The sequence below is a fragment of the Ailuropoda melanoleuca genome, chromosome 20 (assembly GCF_002007445.2).
Source record: "Ailuropoda melanoleuca isolate Jingjing chromosome 20, ASM200744v2, whole genome shotgun sequence".
In the NCBI taxonomy this organism is placed as follows: domain Eukaryota; kingdom Metazoa; phylum Chordata; class Mammalia; order Carnivora; family Ursidae; genus Ailuropoda; species Ailuropoda melanoleuca.
This window is the reverse complement of record NC_048237.1, coordinates 2662668-2672951: the sequence shown is the minus strand read 5'-3', so window position 1 is coordinate 2672951 and position 10284 is coordinate 2662668. Positions and strand designations below refer to the sequence as shown.

The 10284-nt window shown below is 59.1% G+C and overlaps 1 protein-coding gene across 2 annotated transcripts; it reads left to right on the top strand.

Moving 5' to 3' along the window:
- The first annotated feature begins 881 nt into the window (after positions 1-881).
- Positions 882-9915, top strand: EFS (embryonal Fyn-associated substrate). 2 transcript variants are annotated; one of them, XM_002921028.4, is made up of 6 exons: positions 882-2586; positions 6096-6374; positions 6642-6782; positions 6888-7610; positions 7967-8056; positions 9202-9915. In XM_002921028.4, exons 1-6 carry the CDS (start codon positions 2569-2571, stop codon positions 9634-9636), a joined length of 1686 nt encoding a protein of 561 aa, XP_002921074.2. In that variant the 5' UTR covers positions 882-2568; the 3' UTR covers positions 9637-9915. The 2 variants fall into 2 exon arrangements, with proteins under 2 accessions (XP_002921074.2, XP_002921075.2); XM_002921029.4 differs by lacking the exon at positions 6096-6374.
- Positions 9916-10284: the final 369 nt, after the last annotated feature.

Sequence of the window (10284 nt, the reverse complement as noted above, 5' to 3'; positions counted from 1 at the left end):
TCCAGGCAGCCAGGCCCCGCCAGGGCTGGGGTCTGGAGGAGATTGGACTAGGCTGGAGTTGGGAGGCGGAGTTCTCCCTTCAGATCCATCTGGAAATTTGCAAGTTCCTCTACCATCCTAAGGGGTCTAAGTCTATTTAGAATTCCCAGGCCCACGCTCAGATCTGCACCCCATCTGTGAGCCAAGCCCAGGACCAATCCCTAGATTGGTCACCACAGAATCTCTTCCTAACCCACCCCCCTAGGTTCCACTTCTCTCCTCTGCACAGGATTCTTCACAGGGGCCCAGGTGACAGGGAGGGAGAGCCAGGCCAGGTATCCCCGTCCCCTGCTAGGAAATGCCTGGATGTGTGGGCCTGCAGATGTGAGGAGAGAAGGAGGGGAGCATCTGTTCAAGGCCTCAGGTTCACAAAGGGCCTTAAATTAGACCTCTGATGTTATCTCCAAATGAGGGTGTACATAGAGTCATTGTCTGTTTTATGTGTTTGAAGTGTTAATTTGTTAAACGTAAACACTGAAAATCTACTACAGCTTTTCAATCCTGTGTGGCATCTCACCTTTTAAACCCCAGGAACCTCAAAAATGGAAGAAGGGAAGCTCCCTTCCAGCCTAAGAGGCCTTGAGGTGTGCCCCAAAAGGAAGAAGCAGGAGACTGGTGTAGCTGGAGGGAAACAGCACACACTAAGGAGAGGCGCGGAAACCCAAGAACCCTGTCCTTTCAGAGGATCCCAGCTCCTCTGAAAGAGGTCTGCCCTTTTGGGCCCGCAGTCCCCACTCCTGCTCCCCGTGGCAGCCGAGTGAGCCAGAGTGAGGGCGGGGGGCGGGGGGGGGGGACAGGCCCAGACTGGCAGAGCAGCGTTAAGAGGCGGCACCACCCGCCCGCCTGCCGCTCTGGGACCAGGCTCCTGTTCTCTTGCCAGGGCCAGAATCCATGTCCAGCAGCAGACCCCCACTTGTCCCCCCACCCCAACAGCCGGCCAACCCTGTCACCGCTGCGGAGGCAACGCCAAGGGAGAGGAGACGCTCGGCTGAGGACCCCAGAAAGGAGGAAGGAGCGCGCTCCCTCCCACGGGGAAGACAGATGTGGGGCTCATGAAAGGGACGCAGAGAGAGGGGCAGAGCGGGGGCGTGGCGGGGTGAGGGAAGCTCCCGGGAGCGAGCGCACCAGACCACGGGAGGTCCGCCGCGACGGCGGGAGGAAGAGGCGCCGGGGAGAGGGCCCGGGAGGGGGCGTGCAGTTTGGCCCGAGGGTCCCGAGCTGAAACTCAACACCCGCCTTTGGAGGGATCGTCCTCCTTTCTCCTCCGCCCCTTCCCTTCCCCTCCCTTTTCCCCTCCCTCCTTTCTTTTAATCCCCAGGACTGCGTCCCGCGCCGGAGCGGAGAGGGCCCGAGGGGAGGAGAAAGGAACTGCCCCGAGAGGGAGCCAGGAGCCCGGGAAGGGGAGGGACGGGGAGCCGCGCGCGCGGGGGCTGAGCCCGAAGGCCACGCGCGACCCCCGGCGCCTTCGCAGCCCCTCAGTGTCCCCCCTCACTCCCCTCCAGGCGAGTCCACGGGACCCTGGCCCCCGCTCCTCCTTCGCCTTCTCTTTGCTGCTTCTTTTGCTTTGTGGCCTTTCTCTCCGTCCCCAGCGCCCCCTGGGAGCTGCCCCGAGGGCCCCCGCCGAGGGTGCGCGTGAGCGGGCCGAGGGGTGGCGGCGCGCGGGTGGGCCCCGGGGCGGCGTGGGGAAGGCCGTCCCGCCCCTTCGGGCCGAGCCCGCGTGCGGGGAGCGAGGTTCCGTCGCGGCGCCCCCCGAGCCCCGGGCGTGCTGAGGGCCAGCGTGCGTGAGTGTGACCCCGCCCGGCCGCCGGGCGTGCGAGGGGCTGGGCCNTGGGCCGAGCGCAGCCACTCGGGCGACGCAGCCCAGCGGCCACGCTCTCGGAGGCCTACGCCGCCAGCCTGGCCTCCTTTCGCCACCTTGGGCGAGTCTGAAAAGGGGCGAACGTCTCAGGGCTCGCTCGCCCCACCCCCTCGCAGCGGGGCCGCCGCAGGGCCCCGGGCCGCCCCGACCACAGCCCTGGGAGCACCGCTCTCCGCCGCGGCCCCCGGGTGCGGAGGGTTGGCCCCTGAACTCGCCCGTCCAGCCCAACCGCCCCGGCGGCTTCTCCCAGCCCTCGGGGCCATCCTGAGTGGCCTGGCGAGGCGTCGAGGGCGGCCCCAGCTCCCGCCTCCTCTCCTGCCCCGGCCCTGGGAGGGAGCTTCTGACCCATGCGGACCCGGGGTCCCTCCGCGGCCTAGGGCAGACAGCTCCGGGGGCCTGGCCAACCCCGTGGCCCCTGGGACGGCCCGGAGCGCGCGCCCTTGGATGAGGTCCCGCAGCGACGCCCCGGCCCGCCCCGCTCCTCCTCCTGCCCGGCCAAGCTGCCTCCCATTTGGGGAGTTTTGAGGGTTTTCTTTCTCCTCCTCCACCCTCCGCGGAGGCCACGACTCAGGCGCCGCAGCCGGGGGCCGCCTCCATGGTGCGGGGCGGCCGCTGCTGAAGTCAGCGAAACCGAGCCCGGCCTGGAGCAGGCCGCGCGGGAGTCCAAGGCCATGGCCATAGCCACGTCGGTGAGTCCACCAGGCAGAGGAGGCTGCGGGCCACAGGCCTCCGCGGCCTGCCCTGCACTCCTGTCACTTTTATTTCTGCCTTCTCTTTGTCTTTCTCCCTGGCCCCTTTCTCCTTAGAGAGTCTATGCCCTCCACCCCCCCACCCCCACTTTTGTTTCCTTCTCTCCCTCTCATTCCCCTTCCCTAGCTCCTTCTGGGTCTAGGTTCTCCCTTCTCTCCTCCTCCCCATTCTCCTCTTTTTCTTTCTAGAGGCTGCCCCTGGATGGAGGGGAGGGGGTGAGCCTAGCCCGAGTCCTCTCTGCTGTCTTAGGGGCGGGAACAGATGGCCACCGGTGGTTGGCAGGGGCTTGTGATTGGGAGGCAAGTAAAAGGTTGGGAGGGGGCTGAAAGAACGGAGGTGGCTCCAGGAAAATGGGAGAGGCCAAAGAGGCCCTTCTCTAGAAGAAGGATGGAGGAAAGGGGGGAAATAGAGCAAAAGAGGGAGATCGGGCGGGGAGAGAGAGAAAATAGAGGGAGGAGAAGAGGTGATGTCAGTCAGCCTCTGGCCACTTTCCGGGGACTGGGGACAAAGGGAGGAGACAGCTGGCATGATGGGACAGTGGAAGGAGGCGTCCCAGAGAACGTGTGGCCCACTGCCACCCCCCAGTTAAGGCAGCCACTCCCTCACAAGTCAGCTGGGCCCCTGAGGAAGGGGTAGAGCAGAGGTGGCCACACCCGTCATCAATCAGTCTATCAGCAACTCTGGCCTGGGTTCCTGAAATCGTGAGGCCCAGAGGTTTGGCCCCATTGGACAGAATTTAAACCTGAACACAAGGAGGGGCTCTCCACAGCCCCACCTGTGCTTTCTGCCCAGCATGCCTTACAGTCTGAATCCAAGCAACTCTGTCCCCTTTCCACCCTTCCCTAGACCCTGTGATTCCCAGGGAAAGCGAAGCTGCGTCTTGCTTTCTGGCCCCCCCTGAATGGGTACTCTGGGAAGGAGGACTAGGAGTCTGGAAAGACGAGAAGCATGGCTCCTGACATCCTCCCATACCCCTCAAGGATGAGTTCAGTTTTCACTCCTTTTCAGACCAAACTCCTTTTAGCTCCTCAATCTGTATGATGGTGAGAAGACCTTAACTCAGAGCTTGGAGAGGGGGAGGTCCTGAAAACAGTGGGGGTACTCTGACATAAAGATGCTGACTCAGGGCTAGCTTAGGTCAGCTGGTCAGCTTTGTAGTCCCAGGAGGTACGTTTTTCTTTTTACCTAGGGGTGTGGGGGGGGGCGTGGAATTTACTCTAATCAAACTCACAGGATCCTGGTAACAGCTAATATTTACTGAGCTTATACTGGCCCTGTGCTGGTCCTAAGCTTTGTCCTGGTTTGTCCTGGTGGTTTGATGCATTATTTCCTCCAGTCCTTGCCGCAACCCTGTGAGGATAGTGCTGTTATTATCCGGAAATGGATATTTGGATATGGCCATGGAATTCTACAAAGGAGGAAACTGAAGGCTTGGGAAGGTCAAACAACCTGCCCAAAGTCACCCAGTTAGACAGGGACAGAGCCAGGACTCAACCCCGGGTCTGTTTGCTTCAGAGCTGTGCTCTTCACCCCCTGCCTAATCCAAAACACTAATTTCTGATTTACAATTAGAAAGAAAAGTGCTGAGCCCACCAGGAATTTGGGCCATCTGGTTAGCATGTTTTCTTTCTGCGGGACAATATCCTTTAGAAGCCAAAATATAATCAGAAAATGGTTTGATGCGTCTGGAACCGGGCAAGAGGAAAAGTCAGTCTGTTGTTAAAATCACCCAGCCATGAGGGCTGGACCACCTCTCCGCACAAGGGGGATGCCAGACAAGGGGAACGTGCGCTCTTGCTGGCCTAGCAGGGCCTCCTCCTCTCCAGGGCCTGGTGGCCAAATGCACCCCTGCCAGAGATCGTTAGCTTGAGATGTTTTACTGAATTAGTCAGCCCGCATGGATTACCTGCCCAGTGATGCCTAAATTGCCTGCTCTCCGCCACCACTGCCTGGGACCCCGCCAGCAGGCGCGGACACTTAGCAAGCATAACCCGACCAGAATATATTTCAGTATTGTGAGTGGTGTAAACTCAATGCTACCAAAGGACCACATGGACCCGGGGCCCTGTGAGGGGTGACTAGCAAAGGGAGATCGGGTATAATGAAGACTTCATCTGCACTTGAGTCATGTCTGAGTCATGGACTCTACTTAACCAAGAGGTTAAGTTACCAGTAGAAGAAGAAAGAAGAACCTCGTGTTTGTGATTGTGGAGAGGCAGTTGGGGGTGATTGCGAGCACTGTCTCTGGAGTCAGACAGCCTGGGGTTCAAGTGACCTCCACCAGCCGCACCGGCTCTCTGTTATGGGCAGAGCCCTACCCTCTCTGTCCCAGCCTCCTTTCCAAATGAGGATAACGATGGCTCCTTGCTCATAAGGATGTTTCGAGATGAAATGAGATGAGATGAGATGATTCGTGTAAAGACTTGCACATGTCTGGATAGATAATTTGCCCTTGATATCCGTGACTTACCGTAACCTGAGCAGGTGGCTCTGGAAGCAACAAAGCTTAGATGCCCCTACCGGACAGGACTGGAAACAGGCCGATAAATGTTTGCTTTTGGTTGGTCTGCCAGCCCCTCCTCCATACACACACACACACACACACACACACACGCACGTACGCACAGTAGAGTGTATACTCTTTTCTCCTCTCCATGGTAACCTCGGCTTCCTCTGATAGAACCTTATTTGCTGAGACTGAGAACAAAACAGTTGCTTCAGTTTCTGTTTTCTTCCTTTTTATGCCTAGGCACTGTCTGGGCTGGGTTTTTCCCAGTCTCTCCCAGATTGATGGGTCTCTGCTGCCACTCATTCTAACCTTCTGCTTGTCGGGGATGCTGCCTGGGAAACAGGGAAGGCGAAGGAGAGTCTCTGGCAGACCTTAGCAGGGCTTTCTCATGTACACGAAGCTTTGGAGGAAATTCATTCAACACATGTTCATTGAGACCTGATTCCAGGTGAAGCCCTTTCACAGGGCCAGGAATATAGCAGTCCCTGTTCTCCCAGAGCTTACAGGGTAAGGGAAGAGATAGATAAGAAGAAACGAAATAACCGATAGTTTAAAGTATGATGAAGGAAACAGTGGCGGAGACGGACACAGAATGGGGCAGGGAAAGGAGGGAAGAAAAGATCTCTTTGAGAAGGAGACACTTAACCAGAATTGAAGGATGAAAAAGGGCCAGTCAGGCAATGAGGCAGGACAAGAGCATTCTGGGTCAAGGAAACCACAAGTGCAAAGGCCCTGAAGTGGGACAGAATTTCTCTAGTTCAAGGAATAGAAAGGAAGAGTACAGGGAATGAAGCTGGAGACAAGGCAGGACCCAGTCAAAAAGAGCTGAGTCAGTTCAGTAGCTTCAGGGAAATGGGGAGCTCTATATTTTTGAGCAAGGGACCCATTGACCTGATACATGTGTGAGACCCCTCTCCCCACTCCCGCCTCACCCACCAGGCCCAGCTGGCGCGGGCACTCTACGACAACACCGCTGAGTCCCCCCAGGAGCTGTCCTTCCGCCGAGGGGACGTTCTACGGGTACTGCAGAGGGAGGGCGCGGGTGGGCTGGACGGCTGGTGCCTCTGCTCCCTGCACGGCCAGCAGGGCATTGTGCCCGCCAACAGAGTGAAGCTCCTTCCTGCCGGCCCGGCGCCCCAGCCCAGCCTCACCCAGGTGCCCCCAGCCCAGCCCGGCTCACCATATCCAGCCCCAGAGCACAGCAATGAGGACCAGGAGGTGAGAGCTGGAGCCCTCCCCGCCCCAAGCCAGAAGAGCGCCGTTCCCCTCTGCTGGTACCTGCAGCAAGGTGGGGCAGGGCGATCCCTGAGACCGCAGCTCTTCACGGACCCGGTGCTACGTGAAACCTGTCTGCCAACCCTTCCTGGCTCTGTTTCCCCATTGGTATAGGGTGGGGGCTGGAAGGGGCGTAAGCTCCTCTACGGCATATGCTATCTGCTTCTCTGGTCCCCACTCCTGACCCGCCCATCCGTCTCGATCCCCCAGGTATATGTGGTGCCACCCCCAGCTCGGCCCTGTCCTACCTTAGGACCTCCGGCTGGACCCTGCCCGCCGTCCCCTGATCCCATCTACAAAGTCCCCAGAGGGAGTGGGACCCAGCCGGCTGCCCCTGGAGACGCCTTGGAGGTGAGGGCCAGACTTCCATGTGTATGTTGGGCAGGACGCAGAGGGCTCTCAGTGGGCATCCACTGTTGAGTCTGAAGCTAACTGGTGGCTCTCTTCCCTGTCCAGGTCTATGACGTGCCCCCCACTGCCCTCCGAGTTCCTTCCAGTGGTCCCTATGACTCCCCTGCCTCCTTCACCCGCCCTCTGGCCCGAGTTGCCCCGCAGCCCCCTGGAGAGGATGAAACTCCCTATGACGTGCCTTTGGCCCCAAAGCTGCCATCAGAGCTGGAACCAGATCTGGAGTGGGAGGGGGGCCGGGAACCCGAGCCCCCCCTCTATGCTGCCCCCTCCAACCTGAAACGGGCCTCAGCCCTGCTCAATCTGTATGAAGCACCGGAGGAACTGCTAGCAGATGGGGAAGGTGGAGGCACTGAGGAGGGCATCTACGATGTGCCCCTGCTGGGGCCAGAGGAACCCCCTTCTCCTGAGCCCCCAGGAGCCTCAAGCTCCAAAGACCTGGACACCTTGGCCCTACTTCTGGCCAGAAGCCCTCCACTCCCACACAGGCCCCGCTTGCCCTCAGCCGAGAGCCTGTCCCGCCGTCCTCTGCCTGCCCTGCCTGTCTCTGAGGCCCCCAGCCCTTCCCCAGCTCCCTCTCCTGCTACAGGCCGGAAAGGCAGCATCCAGGACCGACCTCTACCCCCACCCCCACCCCGCCTGCCTGGCTATGGGGGCCCCAAGGTTGAGGGGGATCCAGAGGGCGAGGAGGTACAGGACGATCCGGAAGGACACCACAACGAGTATGAGGGCATCCCAATGGCCGAGGAGTACGACTACGTCCACCTGAAGGTGAGCTCCCCTCCCACCAGAAATGCCTCCAAGATACCCAGAGGGAGGAGTGACGAGGCCTGGGCCCAGAGGGACCAATCCTTCCTTCCTCCTTTCCTTCGTCCCTCCCCTCCCTTCACTGGCCCTGCACTCTATGGCCTCGGACCCCAGTACTTGGCCCTACCATTTGTACTGGTGCTACAGCCTGGGGTCCCCAAGCCATCTGACCTGCCACCAGATCTCTTCCACACCTGGAGTCAAGGGACTGCAACCTCTGATGGCAGGAGAAACCTGGGGAAGAAAGGGGGAAGGGGCAGGAACACAGCAGGGGGAGGGGCGGGGGGGCCCTCCGCCTGAGACCCTCATCCCTCCCACAGGGCATGGATAAAGCTCAGGGATCCAGGCCCTTGGATAAAGCCTCCCCAGGGGATCCTGAACTGCTGGAGAGGGGGCCGCAGGAGCCGCAGGTAACCCTGTGGGGAAGGTGCTAGAGAAGGGGGACAGGAAGGAGGAACAGGAACTTGGAGGAAGCAGCAAGGGATCGAGATTAGGATGGGGATAAGAACTCTGGGAGCCAGAGCTGGGGTAGAGAGGAGCAATAATTTAGCAGGAAGGAGCTGGAACCTGGAAAAGGATATCAGGAATTCAGAAAGAGGGAAAGAATGTGTTGGAGAGGAATCAGAAAACCGAGCAGCCACGGAAGCAGAATTTTGGGCTGGGCCGGGTGACTTCTGAAGCTCCTTCCAACTGTGAATTCCTGGGTGCCTAAGAGACCTGGCTTCTAATCCCAGCTCCACCAGTAAGAAGCCAGGGGCCCTGAAGTCACCAGTTAATCTCTCTGGGCCTCAGGAAAGTGAGGCGGTCTCCTCAAATGTCTAGAATGGTCCTAAACATACTGTTTATCAGGTAGCTACCAAGTGTGGACCCCGTGCTAAGCACGTCGCCTGGGTCAGCACTAATCACAGCCACAGTTAGCACTCACACAGCGCTCACCATGTGCAACGTTCTGTTCTAAGCCCTCTCTGTGCTGCGGCACTAACTGCCCCACAGCCTTGGGAGGCAGACGCTAGAACGGCACCGTCCAATATGGTGGCACTAGCCACGTGCGGCCGCTGCGCACTTGAGATGTGACTAGTCTGAACGGAAAGGCTCTGTAAGTAGAAAACAAACACACACCAGATTTTGCAGACTTAGTATGAAAAGAAATGTCAGTCGTTTTTGTATTGATTACATATTGAAATCACAAACAATTTTTATATCTGGAGTAAAAAAAAAAATCCAGTTTCTTTTTACTTCTCCTCACATGGCCACTAGAAAAATTTTTATTACACATGTGGTTCGCATTATGTTGACACTGGACAGCGCGGTGCCAGATGCCCCTTCTCAGAGAAAAGGAAACGTTCAGAGACTAGTTGGAATCCAGGTTGATCTGACATCAGCTCGGGGCACTTTCCTGGCCCGGGCCATGAGAATTTAAATTTTCCGATGGGCAGACGGAAGAGCTCAGGTAGGAAGGCAGGAATGAGGAAGCGAGGAAGGGAAGGCGGGAGGAAGGGACTGCAGAAGTAGCACGCCCGCGAGTGTGCCCGCCAAGCACTCCTCTTGCCGGCAGGAGGCCCCGTCCCCGGAGGAGCCGCTGGATCTGCCCACCGGAGACCTGCAGCTCCTGCACTTCTATGCCGGCCAGTGCCAGAGCCACTACGCAGCACTGCAGGCGGCCGTCGCGGCCCTGATGTCCAGCACGCAGGCCAGCCAGCCCCCACGCCTCTTCGTGCCCCATGGCAAGCGGGTGGTGGTGGCCGCTCACCGCCTGGTGTTTGTTGGGGACACTCTGGGCCGGCTGGCGGCCTCCGCCCCTCTGCGAGCACAGGTCGGGGCTGCGGGTACAGCCCTGGGCCAGGCATTGCGGGCCACGGTGCTGGCTGTCAAGGGGGCCGCCCTGGGCTACCCGTCCCCCCCTGCGGCCCAAGAGATGACGCAGCGCGTGGCAGAGCTGGCGGCCCAGGCCTTGCACTTCACCACTCTGCTCTCCAGCCTGGCCCCCTGAGGGGCCCCTCGGCCCTGCTCTGCCCCTCTCCTGCCCTGGCAGAGCCCCCTCTTGGGCCTTGGGCGGCTGGAGGGCTCTGTTTTAGGGACCAGGAGAGCTGGGGGCATCTTTCCCCTGCCAGTCATCTCAGTTTCTCACAGAGATGTCCCTCCCCCTCCTGCAGCTTTTTGTACGAGCCATTTTGTATAAATTATTTATATTTAATATTATTCCCTGTTTTGTCAGGGGCAGGTGCCAGGCCCTTTGGGACAGGGAGGAACTGGACTTTCTTCTCTCAGCCTGGGGTGGAGGNGAACTGGACTCTCTTCTCTCAGCCTGGGGTGGAGGTTCTTGGTCACTGCACTGCCACCCACCTCTGGAAACTTGCCCCACAGAGAATCATGTGGCTGAAACCTGCTGCCACCCAGAGCCCCTTTCTTGTCCTGTTTCTTGGCTGCAGAACATCAGCACCTCANTTCTTCTCTCAGCCTGGGGTGGAGGGAGGTTCTTGGTCACTGCACTGCCACCCACCTCTGGAAACTTGCCCCACAGAGAATCAGGTGGCTGAAACCTGCTGCCACCCAGAGCCCCTTTCTTGTCCTGTTTCTTGGCTGCAGAACATCAGCACCTCACTGTTGGCCGAGAGTGAGGGCAGGTCACTGACCGCCC